Here is a 17,067-nt window from a genome sequence, read left to right as displayed (position 1 = left end):
CTACAGTGGCATGACTGCAGCTCTGCAGCTTTGTCCCTGGAGAACTGGTAATATAGTCATACAACAGAAAGACAAACTAGAGCCCAAAGTGTACAGGAAAAGTCTTATTACCAGTTAGTATTATACCATAACAATGATTTTCACTATCAAAAATTATATCACAAATTGTGCATTCATCACCATGATACAAAAAAAAAATTTTAGAAAGTTTTTGAAAAATCCCAAACTTGTAAATGAAAGGAAATTGTTTAAAATCTCAAGCCAATAAAATAACAGATATTTTAATAACAACAGATATCTGCTACTCTGAAACCAGGTATTTTTAAGAGCTTCTAAGTCTACACACTCCTGCACACCAATAAAGAGTTAACTTTGTTGGCAGGAAACAGATAAGTGGAAAAATCTCCAACCACTTCAAATCACTATAACATCTAACTGGTACTATGGCATTCCAATAAACCAGCCATCACTGTTTGAGTACATAACATACGTCAGTGGCTCTCAACCTTTCCAAAACTACTGTATCCCTTTCAGGAGTCTGCTTTGTCTCGCGTGCCCCCAAACTTTCACCTCACCTAAAAACTACTTGCTTACAAAATCAGACATAAAAATACACAAGGGTCACAGCCACACTAGTACTGAAAAATTGCTGACGTTCTTATTTTTACCATGCAATTATAAAATAAATCAAATGGAATATAAATAGTGTACTTACATTTCAGTGTAGAGCATATAGAGCAGTATAAATATGTCATTGTCTCTATGAAATTTTAGTTTATACTGTCTTCGCTAGTGCTTTCTATGTAGCCCATTGTAAAACTATGCAAATATCTAGATAAGTTAAGTTGATGTATCACCCCTGGAAGAGCTCTGTGTACCCCCAAGGGTACATGTACCCCTGGTTGAGAACAACTGATATATGTAAGAAGGGATTTAAGCAGTTACCCAAGTAACTGAAATTTTGCTATTAACATGTACTTGTTTCTCATTATTTCTTTTGACTCATAGGCATTTGCAGTAAACCCTTCCAAAAACAAAGTGAATTCTGTATTTGGATGGCTAGATCCTTAGCAATAGGACTACACGGTGAAGATTAGTTGCAGGTGCCAAGGTGATGTAAAGGCCACCTTTGCCTCCACCAATCCTAGACATGCTCTAGGCAGAGAAAGTCCCTGGGCATAAGTTAGAGCAGCCTGAAGGCTTCCAGGGGCTGACACAGCAGTCAGGGATCAACCAAACACAAGAAAGTCCCAAACTTGCCCTTTCCCCCCAAACCATGCCTCTTACACAGGCTGCGGGAAGAGGAAGTGGTGTAGAACAGCAGTTCTCAAACTGTGGGTCGGGACCCCAAAATGGGTTGCAACCCCATTTTAATGGGGTCACCAGGGCTGGCTTAGACTTGCTAGGATTCAGGGCTGAAGCCTGAGCCCCACTGCAGAGGGCTGAAGCCAAGGCCCAAGGGATTCAACCCTGGGCAGCGGGCTCAGGTTACAGGCCCTCTGGCTGGGGCTGAAGCCCTTGGGCTTCAGCTTTAACCCCTACCCCGCACAGGGCAATGGGAATCAGGCGGACTCAGGCTTTGGTCCCACCTCCTGGGGTTGTGTAGTAATTTTTGTTGTCAGAAGGGGGTCGTGGTGCAATGAAGTTTGAGAACCCCTGGTGGAGAAGACTTTACTCTGGCACTAGCTCATGAGAGGATCCTCTGACACTAGGATGACCTTCCCATGGTTGGATACAGTGGGTTTAGGGCTGTTCTGTGCCTGCAGTGTAGAGCAAAGGAGCAGACAGCCCAGTGTGACAAATTGGGGAAATGTCTGTATCATTTCTTATTAATATTAATTGTTTATGACTCTGTTTCTCTGTTCAAACCGGCATTGTTACCCCCTGAATGTGTAATCAAATCAAAGGAGGCTGCACAAGGGGGGCTGTTTAGGAATTCACGAAGGGTAAATAATGATACAGATAAAAGAGCCCCTAACGTACCTACTTCAAAGGAGTTAAGATAACAACAGCTGGGACATCAACTGGAGGAAGAATCTACCTGGCTGGCACAATCCCAGTAAGGATGTGTTTCTCTTCCCAAGGCTAGGGCTGAGATCAAATGACCTACAGGGGTTGAAAAGGTGCCCTGGCAGAAAGGGTAGTGGGGGAACGGTCACCTCAGCTAGAAGCTGATAAAGGGACACAGAGTCAGCATACAACAAGGCTGACACCCAAGACAGAGTGGGTTCAGCAAGAGTCTTCAGCAGAGAGTCATCAGCAAGCAAGCTGTAAATTGTCCCCTGTCTTCTCTGGGCACCAAGGCTAAGTCATATCTACCTAGGGACTTGAGGAGAAAGCCAAGCACAGGCAAGAGAACGTGTGTAGATGTCTTTGCTATTGTTGACTCTATTTCTCTAAGCTCTGGGTATAATTTGGGTAAAATATACCATACTTTATTTTGGAGAAACTGCTTTATTGTCACTGCATGCTATTCCTGACCACAGGCTCCCAAAAGAGAACTCCTGCAGGGTCCAAGCCTAGCTGGACCTACTAGGTAACACAGTTGGCAACCAGAAACCCAGGCAGAGAGTGGCTGGATTGCAGGATCCTGTCCCGAGGAGAAACGGAAGAACAGGCCAGCTGCCTGAAATGGATGCCCTTAGGGGACTGGGAAAGTGTCTCAGAACGGGCAACCTCTCCAGAGACCATGACAACCAGGTACTGAACTTAATGATTAAGGATAAAATTGTGCCACCTTTCATCACCTTGGGGAGCACTCACTCCCAATGCCTTTAGCTGGACTACTTTCATGGCGTAAGTGATTCCAATGGTTAGTAAGAGTTGCAAGGTGGACCCTAAATTACAGGGCATTTCATTCACAGTTCATCTGACTGTACAGAAGAGCACATATTTACTTCACAGCAACATAACTCATTGTACAAACTCTCTCTCAGGCACGTTCTAGTTCAGACAGGTATTACTGCAGAGACACTTCCGAGCTTAGATCAGAGAACTAAAGAATTTTACAGTAACTGGAACATTTTAAGTTTTATGCTTGATCCATGTACCTCTTTCCCTTCCCACAGTTAGCACCCCACAGTGACTAATATTCTGAGGTAGCGATACCTCTCCCTCCATTGGCTTAGATTAGACACAGTTTCCTGAAATAGTTAACTCAACAGTTTTAAACCTTGCCCAGCTACTGCAAAACATATAATACAAAGAAAACAGTACAAAGTACAAATTTAACAGTAATCCCTTGGTGCCAGTTCCTCATTGCCACAACTCAGACAAAGATGGAGACACAGAAATCAGTTCATTCAGTTATAATAAAAGAGACCTACTAAGGACTGGGAACAGTAAGCCCTTTAACCAGAGATGGCCAGCTGCCTCTCAGATCTGGTGAGTACCCTGGTGTTTACCTATTGCAGCTGATGTTTTTAATGCTATCAGCACTTTAAAGATGACAAAACCAATATATCAATAGGAAGAATCTGCCTCCTACTCCCTGAAAATTAAAGCTGGGCAAAACCAACAAAAATTATTTTGCACAAAAATTTGAAATTTTGACGTTGTTTCCACTTCACAAAGTCGAAAATTTTCTGTCTCACACAATTTTTCATAATTTTAACCAACACGTTGAAATTTTTATAAATTTTTTTCCCTTTACTGAAAATTATTTGTTTTCTGTCTGAAGACTGAGCTTTTGGTAAATGAAATATCTCATTAATGATTTTGAAAATAATGTTGATATAAATACTGATATAATTTCATTAAAATTTTGGTTAAAAATTGTGAAAAATGTAAAATGGCAATACTGTTGAAAATGTTTCTGTGATATTTCCATTAAGACTTCTTTAAAACAAATCTGTGTGTGTGACATGGCTTCTTTGAGTCTGTCTGTTCTGCAGTCAGGATGGTTGAAGCAGAACACACTTTTTTAGAGGATATCCCTTTAACAAGAAAAGTGAAAAAAAAATATTGGAACAAGAGCATTCTCTGAAGGCTCCTAAGTAGCTGGTTTCAGAGTAGCAGCCGTGTTAGTCTGTATTCGCAAAAAGAAAAGGAGGACTTGTGGCACCTTAGAGACTAACCAATTTATTTGAGCATAAGCTTTCATGAGCTACAGCTCACTTCATCGGATGGGAGGACAGTCTGGGAGACAATCAAGGGAATGGGAGAGTCATGAGGTGCTTATTCATTAGCAGGTGGCATAAGAGAAAACACAAACAAAATATGTGAAAATACAATCCCAATCACGCAAAGATCTTTTGGGAATAGCTGGAGATGGCATAAGTCCCATCCAGAATCCAGTGGCAGAGGCCAAAGACAATTCTCTTCCCACAGCTACTACTTACATTAACACAAGAGCCTGGGAAGCCCCACAACTTATCACACTGTTGACAGGGAAACTCCAGGGTTTCCATGGCAGCAAAATGCAGTTTCTTGAGCTGCATGTAGAGAAAGGGTCAGATAACACATCTCTGGCCCCAGAGCAAGTAGAGGGAGAAAGAGTGTTTTCAGAACCAAGGCACCACTTATGCTTTGCTACCATTTCAGTGAAGATGAGACAATATTCTTATTCTGTTCCTGTGAAGTTTCTTACACCTGCAACAGTCTGTGACATATGAGATATATTTCTGGAAAGTGAAAGACAGATATAAGGAACATCCTGGTCTTACCACAAGCTTAAAAAGTGGTTTTTCTTTGCAGGTTAAGTACCAAAGGCTATTTCAAATGATCTTCGTTTTGGGAATTGGTGGATCCCTGCAAGTTGGCCTTCAAATTTCTATGATCACTTACGCTTCTGTGGTAAGCAGTCTTAAGCAGCTGGAATATTATTTGGTTGTGTGTGCAATGGGACTGCATGCTAGCTTGAGGATGCTCCTTCAAGGCAATTCACCAAGTGTTTGCATTGCAACTATTCCTCCCTTTTCTATTCTATCCTGTAGGTCAGTGTTCCTCAAAGTGTACAAAATAATTGAGAGGAGGGGAGAGATGTATTTTCAGAATGCTTTATGCTGTAGCTAGCTTTTCTTCTGACAGATGGTGCAGTCAGTAAGTTAAGGCAGTAAGGTTGTGCATTTCCTTATTGCATACTCCTGAGACCTCAGAGTGAATCTGTAAAGGATTTTTTTAAAGTAGGATTTTGCTTTACTTTACTTCTTGATGATGTATAAAGAAGACCTGAATGTGTGTGTGTGTGTGGGGGAGGGACAGGTTGTTTGTTTTTAAAAAAATCTTCTGTTTTCATACACTGGAAATATTAGGAATGTCAAGTTTGGTCTTCCCAGGTTTTGCTGAAGGACACTTCTTGGGGTTCTCAGAGCGTGGGTACTTTGAGGTCTCACACCATAAAGGGGAAGTGGTGTTGAATCTTTAATAAATAATAAAATAATAAAAATATCTAGCTCTTATAAGCTTCCTTCTTTTTCCAAAATACTCAATAATGACTAAAATTCAATAGGTGTTAACATAAAACAAAGAGTCAGATTATGCCTGCCTAGATCCATGTGGTCTGAGGTCATGATAGATGAGTGGATGAAGACAGGACAAGCTGGAGATGGCATAGATGGGACGCTCATCATCCCGCTCCTGTCCTAAGGTTACCAGGAAAAACTAATAGATCCCCACATAGTGTTAACTTTTCTGTATAGCCTCCCCACCCCCGTCTTTGGGAGTGCCTTCTGCAGGCCAAGAGACAGAAGAGATGAATCCCTGACCTGAGGCACCCTTCACAGTTGCTCAGCTTAGAGTCTCAAATTTTGTGATGTCATTCAGTAACTTCATTAATTCTCCAGTCACCAGAGTATGTTCTAGGATAGACAAGATCTGCATTTCTAATGTAAAAAAGACTTAGAAGCAAGCAAATGTAATAAAATAAAACAAATACCTTTCAGATCTTTTTTATACACCCTAAAGAAGAGAAAAAGGGCAAAAGTCTAAATATATTTCCTTTGAAGGCAATGCCTTTTCCGTGGGGATTCAATGTTATCCAGTGGATTTCACCTTACCGAGAAAGTAGAATTTTAAGGCTTCAGGACAGTGAAAATGAAAACAAGGTGGGCAATCTCACTGTAAAAGCACCACCAGTCAACTGTTTAAGAGAGGATCAAGATTGAGGTGCACTTGCAGAACTGCATGGGGAATTCTGTACTGTGTCCGACTTAAAGCCAATGTCATTACCCTCTTATTTTCATAGCTATAAATTAAATCACAATTTTTAAGCAAATTCAAGGAACATCTCTGGAATTTTTCACTCCACTCTAAATATATTAAACTCTCTCTGGCCTTTAGCTCCTAGCAGTTCCACAGTGTGAAACAGAAAAGGAGCAATACAAAGTTGATGTTCAAGGTCTCAGATTCAAGAAGCAGCAGAAAAGTTTGGTGGAATTATGGGTTCTTTTTTAAATTATGTCTAATAGTAAGTCACCCACTTTTAACTTCTTCTAAATAGTGCCTGAAAATATGACAAATAACTAAGAACAATCCATTGGAGTCATGTTTAGTTAATGAAAATCCCCTTTTTCTTTCCCAGCATGTTAAAAAGTTTATCAATGAAACCTGGCAAGAGCGATATGGCTCTCCTCTTCATCATGAGACCCTTATGTTGCTGTGGTCCTTCATTGTGTCTGTCTTCGGTATAGGGGGACTCCTAGGGTCTATGGGCAGTGGATACCTGACTAGAAAATATGGCAAGTATGTATATATAAAAACAAGTTGCTAATCAAAAGTCATGAAACAATTAATGAGTGGTTGAGTCCTTGAGTGTGAAACATTCTTTTAGGTATTCTAGGACCAAACCATTTAGCACCTTGAAAGTAAGGATCAAGACCTTAAACCTGACGTAGTATTCTGTAGAAAGCTAGAAGAGTGAGAAGACTACTGGAGTGATATATTGATTATATCATTCTACATTTGTTGCAATTTCCTCAGGGCTGAGACCTTCAACCCTGATAGGTTATATTGCTATGGCCTAGGTGGGAACTAACAAAGACATCTATTATTGAGGCCTGGTTACCATCAGCAAGGAGGGGATGCTGTTTCCTAGCAAGCTGAAATGACAGAATGGGTTTCTTGGAGGTGCAACTATGAGTTTAGCATCACTGAGAAGCACAGAAGTCCTCCTAGGCTATGGTCTGACTTTCTGAGTTGTGGGTATGTCTTCAAGTGGAAGAGTTGCGTCTCTAAGATCTTCTAAGTGTTTTCCTATGCCAACCAGCATAACGTCTGTATTACTAGCCTTCAGCTTCAGCCAGCTCTTTTTCATCCATATTCTTATCTCATCCAGACTCTTAGATAGTTGGCTGACAACAGTATATTCCTAAATTGTGAAGGACAGGTAGAGTTGTATGCCATGTGCATATTGTTGACATTTGAGCCCATTAGGTCTCTGTTTTTCCTAGTGCCCCCATGTAAATATTTAATAAGGGCTTGTCTACACTTAAAATGCTGCATGAGCGCAGCTTCACCGCTGCAGCTCTTCAGTGAAGATGCTACCTACCCCCATGGGAGGCCTTTCCATTGGTGTAGGTTCTCCACCTCCCTAAGAGGCGGTAGCTAGGTCAATGGGAGAATTCTCCCATCAGCCTAGTGCTGTCTATACTGGGGGTTAGGTGGCTTTAACTGTGTCACTCAGGGGTGTGGATTTTTCACACTCTTGCGCAATGGAGTTATACTGACCCAATTTCCTAGTGTAGACCAGGCCTAAGACTGGGGAGAGAAGTGTGCCCTGAGAGAGTCTGCAAGTGATGGGCACAGTGGTGTAGGTGGGATTTGCCTACAGTTTTATGGAAGTTTCTTTTGCACTGTTACAGAAAGAAATGTCTAATGTGCAACAATCTGCTCATGCTATCAGCTGCATTTGTCATGGGCTTCAGTAAGACAGCCAAGTCCTTTGAAATGATTCTGATTGGACGCTTACTATGTGGCATCAGTGCAGGTGAGACTTCTCATACAAGTCAATTCTCTTTCCTATCCCACAATGCTTTGTCTCTCTTCAAATTCGGATTTCCCTTTACTTTGACAACAAAATGTCCAGATTCATCCTCAGTGGTGCAATGTCTCATTAGGTCATGTGCACAGAAACAGCACACCTGCTACAACACTTATTCTTACACATATCAAAATGTTACCAATTCTGCTCACAAAAAACAAAGTTCTACTTTGAAAAAAAAATATCCCTAGAGCAGCCAGAGGAAAGTTTGGGCTTACTGTATAACGTGTAATTTTCTTGATGGGAAAGAAATGAATAGATACATACTGTTCTCAGCCTACTTCAGTTACAATCTGTAGTTTCAGCAGAATATGGTTCTGATCAACGAAATTGGAAAACAAAATAGAGGACAGTTTAAATCTAATGTTCTCATAAAGCTCTCAAGAAACAACTCTATTCAGAGCTTCACCCATTTTATTTTCTCTCTGTGAAAATTCTCAGTACACTGTCTTTACCCCTCCCTCAACACATGAACTCCTTTGAGTTAGGAAAATGACCTGGGATAACCAATAAAAGTAAATCCTGGCACGTAGCCCAGATGTCAATAAAAACTTCCCATGCTAATGCCATTATGTCTTCGATTTCTCACCTACACAAAAGGATACCTATTTCACCTCTTTCTTTTGGAAAGGGATCTCTTATTTTGAAACAAGAACTTTTCTAAACTGATGTAAGACAATGTTGCATTGAATGGCAGCATTTTTTTTCTTTTTGGCCCATGCACTGGGATGCTCTGTAATTTCTTCTATGAGGGGCACCGCTCTCGCCCAGAGAGAATTTCATCTGATTCAACAGAGTTTCACATCTTTATCCCTTTTGCCACCATATGCTAACAGGAAGGACAATGTCAGAAACTTGTTTACTTTAATATCAAACAGAAGTATGCTGAGATCACAGTATTAAGGGAAAGCTGTTACTTATCTAAAAGATGTAATATTTATTTTTAAATGCCTTTGTTTTCAGATTAAATATTTCACTCATTAAAAGATACAAATAACACTTTTTGCCCCAAATCTGCAACATTAATAACAATGTGCAAAACAGATACACATGACAAAAGTATTCATGATTTGCTCTGGAATCCAGTATTGCTTGCTACAGAAATAGCCCATAAAGTACTAAAACCACAATTTTTTAAATTTACACTAATTTTATTTCCTATAATGGTTTTGTTTCATCTCCTAAATTCAAGGCTTAGGAATTCCTCTACATCCTCAGTATGCTGGAGAGGTTTCCCCCAAGAAGCTGCGTGGATTTGCAAATTCTACTATCCCTCTTTTTGGGGCACTGGGAAAAACCCTTGGGCAAATTATGGGACAAAGGTAGAATACACTTACTTCCCTACCTACCTTTATTTCTCTATATTCTTTATCTTTCTGTTCATAGTTTCCATTTGCCCACGCATCTCTCCAAAAACAAAATCTGTTGAAGTTTTATTTTACAATATTTACATTTTTATACTCTCCAGGGAGTATTTAGGAACTGAGTCATTGTGGCCATTACTGATGGCCTCCTGTGGAATTGCAGCATTGGTCCAGCTGGTCACTCTGCCATTCTTTCCTGAGTCTCCACCCTACCTCCTGATGCATAAAGGAGATGAGGAAGGTTGCCTGAAAGGTAACTGAGAGAGTTCCCTGGTCCTCACTTTTATTTCTATTGGTTTTTTGGATTTGTGATGTTAATAGAACCTGTTAAGGGGATTTGTGATATTAGGTGGTACCAAGTTTCCCACTGCCCATTACTGATTCTGTGAATACAGATGAGCTACAGATTTTGATACATGTCTAAATTAGTAAACAAACTTTTCTTTGTAAAATGCTGTATTAGGGGAAGCTTTAGCTTTCTACCATTACCAGCTAACTTCATTATTGCATTGATCATTCTGATTGATTAATGAGATATGGCCTGTCAGTTCAATGGAATAATCAGTGCAGATACTGAACAATTCATGCATTATCTACTCAGTAAATTCAATAGTTAACTGAATAACAAAGAGTGGACTAACATGATGGATTTTGTCTTTCTCATGGACAGCCATGAAGCAGTTCTGGGGTGAAGGGACTCATCAAGCAGAGATTGATGACATGATGAAGGAGAAGGCTACAATGAAAAGCACCAAGATTCTCAGTGTCTTGGAGCTAATGAAAGAAGCATCCTTGCGTTGGCAGTTGTATACCATAATTATTATTATAGTTACCCTGCAGATTTGTGGCATCAATACAGTTGAGTTCTTCCTCACTTTAAGTCTCAAAACTATTAGGCAGCCTTGAAAATGCTATAGACTCAGTATAATTGGCATTTGGTTAACATGGGAGTCCATAGCATTTCAGAATCTCACCACGCAATCTCAAATGTATATTTAAGAGAAAGAGTGATAGTTTTGAATACTGCAAGACTCCACACATCAGGGTTCTTGGGAGGGAAGAATGGGTTCTACCATGACATTATTGGATCTGTCCCTGCAGTGTCCATATATGTAGCTGTTTCTGATAGCTAGTGGAGATCAGCGGAGTGATAAGTAGTGGGACTACCTCCCGCCTATGTCAATATGTGCTGCAATTGTTCGCCATGGACGGCAGGCACCTAACTCTGAGCCAAGCTAACATGCACTCTGTCTAGGATGGGGAGTAATGAAAGCACACAAACTTAAGAATCGAATGTCAAAATTATTACATAGGACTCGTTTGCAAATTCCCACTTTGATGTGGGACTACTGGATTGAGGAGTATAATTATAAGGAGGTATCTTGAGCAACTATAGTGCAGGTCTATTTATAATACAATATCATCTGACAAATACAGGTCCCAACAGCAGCAACAGCAGAAAACTGATAAAACCTGGTCAGTGTCATATTCTGCTCCATCCTTGTGTTTAAGGATTGCATACACAAGCAGCACAGATTAAAAGGGCACAATTCCGTATTGCAACATTTCACCACCACATTACACTGCTGCACTGCATGGAGAAAGGTTCTTGACTCACCTTCAAGCAATCTAGTCAAACACTACTTCCCAAATGAATAGTAGACATTCACTGGAGCAACTGCCATACTTACAAACAGGAGCAGAGCCCCACCATTATTTCAATACTGTAGAGATCATTCCTTCTTATGTATAGTGGCTGGTCTTCCCTGACAAACAGTGTGTGTGTGTGTGGGAATACCACTTGCCCTGTGAAATGGGTTCCACTTAAAAACACTGAGTTCCTAAGGAAGAAATACACCATTCTATTCCGACGACAAGACTTTCAAAAGCACTTAATGATACACGTCTATAAAGAACTGATGAAACCTCAGCAATGATGGTCTCACCGTCACAGGGTTTTAGTTACTGTAATGTTTTATAATAAAATATTTTAATTTCATAACATTTTACAGTGTTTTCATCTTTCAGTAATACAAAGTCTCACACCTACCCAACTTTATGTAGAACTGCAACATTGCAACACTGAACAGTAGAGACAAATCACAGTTCTCACTGGAGAATAGCAATTATTTATCTGGTGCCAGGAACAGTGTCACACATACATATGTAAGAGGTAGTTTACTTTTCTTTGATTGCATTTTCTAGATCTATGTTTATGCTTTTGAAGTGCTCCACACGGCTGGGTTTGGTGAAGACATCATCCCCTACATGTCACTGAGTGTTGGTCTATGTGAACTCCTCTCTTCTATACTCTGCGTAAGTAAAATTACACTGGGAATTGGTCAGAATTTGCTCCATCTGCAATTACATCAATGTGATTTGTATCCCTCAGAGCATCGTCATTGAGCAACTTGGCAGAAAGAGGCTGCTTTGCGGGGGCTATGGGATAATGGCTTTAATACTGGCTAGCCTCACAGTAACACTCGCCCTGCAGGTGAGGAAAATCTTTCCAATGAGTTCTTTTCCAATATCCACCCCATTTCTAACCCTTCCCATCAATAGTTCTACTGGCTATAGAAAAAGGCCAGTTGGCTCTAGAATCCCCAAAATAACTTTTGCTACTATGATGTCAGAGCTGGTAGTCGCTAAAGTTTGTCATGAGACTCCCCCAATCTTCCTCACACTCTGACGCAGGCAGGGCTGAACCTCAGGTAGATTCAATCTTGATTGGTTTCAGAGTAACAGCCGTGTTAGTCTGTATTCGCAAAAAGAAAAGGAGTACTTGTGGCACCTTAGAGACTAACCAATTTATTTGAGCATGAGCTTTCGTAAGCTACAGCTCACTTCATCGATAATGTCTTCTGCAGTTTCCACAGAATGCATCCGATGAAGTGAGCTGTAGCTCACGAAAGCTCATGCTCAAATAAATTGGTTAGTCTCTAAGGTGCCACAAGTACTCCTTTTCAATCTTGATTGTCCTCCTTCTTCTGTGGCCTGTGAATGTGGCGACTGTTAGCACAGTCTGCTGTATTCCTCCCTCCTTTACAGCTGGACCCAGCCAAAATGGTTAAAAGCTAAATGTGATCTCAACAATACTAGTATCATTGCTGTTGCTCCTTCAGAGACAGGGCTCTTGTGATACCAGCACTCATGGAAGAGGAGCTGCTCCAAACTGCTTCCTTACCCTCAGTGCCTCCCACTCCTGTTTCATTTATGATGGATCAGTGTATCTACAGAATCACTGGTCCAGGCTCCACCCTTCCTTGTGACCAACCCTCTGTGCACTATGGTGCAGAGACTCTTCTCTACATGGAGATGTGATCCATGGAGTGCAAGAGGTATAGTGAACAAGTGCCCAAAAGCTCTTTCACCCCTGTACAGGAGGCAGGATCTGCTGCATCCAGGGACCTCCATATATGTTGAAGGGGCTACAGAGGCAAGACTTGCCCTTAAAAAGAGGTGACCTCAACAAAAATGGAATTTTTCCCTTTTTGTTTGTTTGTTTCTTTATAGTGTACAAAGAGGCCTTGAAGGTTCTCTTTTGTTTAAGGATTCTTCTGTACATTCAAAATTCAGGTGTTATACCCTGGATTTATAGACAACTGGACAACTTGGAGATCTACCACAAAGAATCTATTGAAGGACAACATGATTATGGGAAAGGGAAAGTGATTTTTAGTCACCCTGCTTAAAGCATTGTTTTTGTTCATAACCATTTAACAAACACCTGGGAGAAAAACCTTTCATTAAAGAATCAAGACCTTCACCCCTTCAACAAGGCATGAGAAAGAGATCTCATCTGGACTGTGAACTAACAAGTCCTTAACAAAATCAGGGAAGACACAATCTGGTATTCTTCATATTTCTAAAGTTAGGAAAAAGAAAAGCAAGCAGAATTTGGGAGGCAGGGAGAGAAGGGGTAGTCGGAAAATGAGGCCAGGGTGGAAACGAGGAACTATTTGTCACTAGCTGAACAGACATCACTAAGCTTTGTATTCCTCTCTAGGACTGGTTCTTCTGGATGCCATACTGCAGCCTCTGTCTTATTTTGTTGTATGTGATCTTCTTTGGCATTGGGCCAGGTGAGTAGTTCAACAGAGAGGGAGAGAGACAGGAACCAGGCCACGTGAGTACAACAACATAGTAAGGAGATAGGGAAAACAAATAGCATATACCATTTAGGTATATGTGGAGTAACCGCAGAATCCAGAATGCTAATATGGACAAGGATAGGGAAAGAAGAGAACTAGACCACATGAATACATCTTCTTAGAGGAAGGAGAGAGGAGAGAGTGCATTAACGTGAGAGTAGAACCTGAGTGAAGGAAATTATTGACCTTACGTTATTGATTATATGACCTCAGAGGCTCAGGAAATACTTTTCTCCATCAAAAAGTCTTTCCCCCGCTCCCCAAAATATGTCATCTATGGCACTGATTCTGTAGCAGCATATGGCCTCCCAGTGGTTCTAAAACTGGGGGTTGGGATCCCAAAGTGGGTCATGACCCCATTTTAATGGGGTCGCCAGGGCAGGCATTAGTCTTGCTGGGGCCTAGGACTGAAACCCAAGCCCCACCACCTGGGGCTGAAGCCAAAGCCTGAGGACTTCATCCCTGGGCAACGGGGCTCAGGTTATAAGCCCCCTGCCCAGGGCTGAAGCCCTTTGGCTTTGACACCCCACCCCACCCCCCATCGGGGCAGAGGGGCTTGGACAGGCTCAGGCTTTAGTCCCCCCTCCTGGGATCATATAGTAATTTTTGTTGTCAGAAGGGGGTCACGGTGCAATGAAGTTTGAGAACCCCCATATTGGCAACACGAACTCAATAAATAAAACAGGAGAGCAGGCAATTGTGGTTGACCTAAGGCACTCTTTGATCAAGTATTAGCCCCAAATATGATTTAACATTAGGCACAGGCAGACTAATTTTGCTTAATTTTGAACACTCTTGAACATCATAGGTTCAGTAGCAAGACAGACTTGAAAAGTTATTTGGCTTGTGTTTTGCTAAGCAGAGAACAAAGAAGGTGCACAGAATAAAAATATTCATGGAAAAAAACAGGGTGATAACACAAAGCAGAGAGCAGGCAGAGTGAAAAACAGAGAGAGAGTCTGAAAAAAAGAAAGAGGAAAAGTTTAAAAATACATTATACACATGTACGCAGAGTGGATAATTAATTTGTGCCAGAGCAGAGATACTCAGACCTCAGTGGTTCAGGAGCCAAATTAGTGATCAACATTACCCAAAAGAGCCACAGTCATGTGAATTCACTATATATAATTTTCACAGCAAAATGACTGACCAGGTGTTCTACAATTGGTTAATAACATAGTATAAGCATCCTGATTGGTTAATAATTAAATCACTCAATGGTTTAATATCATGTGCTGCAAACAGCCACAGGAAACACATTAAAGAGCCATTTGTGGCTCCCGACCTTCAGTCTGAGTATCACTGTGCTACAGCTAGCTTTTGGGGTGACTCTTCTTTCATGCATAGTACTGGCTTCCTTTTACCTAGAAAAGCCTATTCGGTTTCAGCTGCCTTCCCTTCCCTTGGGGGGAGCATGGTTTGCTAACTCACAGTTGTTTAGTTAGTCCTGGGACCTCAAAACATAATCTGAAGCATTGGTAAAAGCCAAACTCTATGAGGTTCATCCATGCCTATCAATATCATCTAGTACATTGGGACATTAAAAAGGGAGAGTTCCATAGTCCTATAATAACAACAAAATAATGATGATAATAATAAGCACTTGTATAGCATCTTTCATGTCAGACTTTCAGACTGTTACAAATATTCTCACATCTTCCCAGCGAGTTAATTACCATTTAAAAACTCAACATTTGTTACATATATTTCTTGATACATAGACTAGAAACTTACACAGTGGCATCTGAGTTACTACTGTAACTGTGGGTATTTTCTGTCTTCGTAATGGCAACACATCCTGGAATCATCATCACCAATAATTTACATGTAGGGAAACTGAGGCAGGGAGATTAAGGCATATATTCAATAATGTACTTAAGGATGTGCCAATGAGTTGACTCAATTATTTAAATGAGATTACTCCTATACTTCCCAAATTGGGGTCTAGATGGCTTGCCCATGGGCACACAATGAGTCTGTGGAGAAAAATAAATCAGAACTCACAAGATCCTTGCTTTCAGCTCTATATTCAGTGTGCATCCCATACAGCCTCTTACCTTGGCCATTACATTAGCATGATAGTTTTGTTATCTATTTTCACCAACAACTTTTAATGAAAATTTTTTTCACTGGAGGGAGAGAGGAAAGAAAGAAGGTGAAGGGAAACAGAGTAGCTAAGAAAACAACACAGTAATTATTACTTGTTCATGTTTCATCTTCCTTTCAGCTGGTGCCACAATATCCATTAGGGTTGAAATCTTTGACCAGTCATCCAGACCATCTGCCTTTGTGATTGGTGGGGCCCTCAACTGGGTTGGAATCTTTGTGATTTGGATGATTTTCCCATTCATTGTGGTAAGTGATTCTAACTGGATCATTTCCCAACTGCTTCTAATTTAAACCACCTTGAGAGGGTTGCAGGAAAATGGAGATGAATAAAGAGCAGTAAATCACAATGCTGGGTCAGTTTGGAATCTTTTGGCTCCTATTCTGTGGAGACCACTTACGTAACATAGGTGGTGCATTTCATTTTTAGACTGAACTGATCTCAAACTCAAACATGTAAAGAATGACTTCTCCTTTATTTAAACATTATCTGACTTCAAAGATATAAAGTCACATTCAAGAATCTGAAAGTCAGAAGATTTGTTCATATTTCTCTCAATTTTTTTCCCCAGGAGAGCCTTGGTCAGTTCTTCTTCCTCATCTTTATGGGGATTCTTGTCACTTCTGGGATCTTTATCTACTGGTTCCTTCCAGAGACAAAGGGAATGTCTATCACTGAAATCCAAGAGGAATTCAATAAGTTAAATTTTAGGAAGAAATATGTCCCAGCCATGGAGAAGAATGTCAGTGAAGATTATACTTTCTGCACTCAGCTCTGATTTACCATCAAAGGGAGTCAGGAAAAGGAAGAAAGAAGAGACATTAGTGACTTTCAGACTGGAAAATAAAGCCACACTGGACTGTCAGCTTTAATATCTTTTATTGGCCAACTTTTGTTGGTGAAAGGGATACGCTTTCAAGCCACACAGAGCCTGAGGAAGAGTCTCTCTCACCAACAGAAGTTGGTCCAATAAAAGATATTCCCTCACCCATCTTCTCTCTCTAATGTCCTGGAACCAAGTGCTGCTCTCCAGTCAACTCAGAAACAGGATGATGTCTGTTAGTAACAGATCCAGTGCTCAAGACTGGAATGACTGAGAACTCTGGCTTAACTTGGTGAACTGTAAATATTCTTTTATACTATCCGTCAATGAATCAAAGGTTGGCGTTATGTTTAAAACTTTTAAACAACTCTCAGCTGAACCATGAGTAAAGAGAGGAAATAGAAACCCACCTCTTCCAAAGTGACTTCCAATTGTCATTTTACAATACAAAACTGGGAATAGTGAAGTTATTCGGTTGCTCTCCAGGGCTTAGGTTTAGACAGTGATAGATCCAAGAAAAAGTTAAAAAGAAAGAGGAGGGAAAATCCAATGTTCTTTTTGACCCAACATCATTGAATGGGAAAAATTTTGATTCACATCACAAAGGGATAAGAGCTCAGATAACTCTCCATAAAAGATGGTGT

At 40.6% G+C, this 17,067-nt stretch overlaps 1 protein-coding gene across 2 annotated transcripts; it reads left to right on the top strand.

Annotated features, from left to right (window-relative positions):
* Window positions 1-3,236: 3,236 nt before the first annotated feature.
* On the top strand, window positions 3,237-16,832 carry LOC311531677 (solute carrier family 2, facilitated glucose transporter member 11-like). 2 transcript variants are annotated; one of them, XM_084649271.1, is made up of 12 exons: window positions 3,237-3,384; window positions 4,696-4,794; window positions 6,521-6,681; window positions 7,800-7,924; window positions 9,171-9,300; window positions 9,447-9,595; window positions 10,013-10,200; window positions 11,548-11,658; window positions 11,735-11,836; window positions 13,349-13,424; window positions 15,721-15,848; window positions 16,172-16,832. In XM_084649271.1, exons 1-12 carry the CDS (start codon window positions 3,361-3,363, stop codon window positions 16,376-16,378), a joined length of 1,500 nt encoding a protein of 499 aa, XP_084505397.1. In that variant the 5' UTR covers window positions 3,237-3,360; the 3' UTR covers window positions 16,379-16,832. The 2 variants fall into 2 exon arrangements, with proteins under 2 accessions (XP_084505397.1, XP_084505398.1); XM_084649272.1 differs by lacking the exon at window positions 3,237-3,384 and adding an exon at window positions 6,280-6,406 and having other exon boundaries at window positions 4,704-4,794.
* Window positions 16,833-17,067: the final 235 nt, after the last annotated feature.

Source organism: Lepidochelys olivacea (genome assembly GCF_965140295.1).
Source record: "Lepidochelys olivacea isolate rLepOli2 genome assembly, chromosome: 15".
Classification (NCBI taxonomy): domain Eukaryota; kingdom Metazoa; phylum Chordata; order Testudines; family Cheloniidae; genus Lepidochelys; species Lepidochelys olivacea.
This window is presented reverse-complemented; position numbering and strand designations above follow the sequence as displayed.

Excerpts from the sequence above, each read along its gene's own strand:
- LOC311531677 (XM_084649271.1), top strand. The coding sequence starts at position 3,361 with ATGGCCAGCTGCCTCTCAGATCTG. Across the intron at positions 11,659-11,734 it reads TCCTCTCTTCTATACTCTGC|AGCATCGTCATTGAGCAACT; the intron begins GTAAGTAAAATT and ends TGTATCCCTCAG. Across the intron at positions 11,837-13,348 it reads CAGTAACACTCGCCCTGCAG|GACTGGTTCTTCTGGATGCC; the intron begins GTGAGGAAAATC and ends ATTCCTCTCTAG.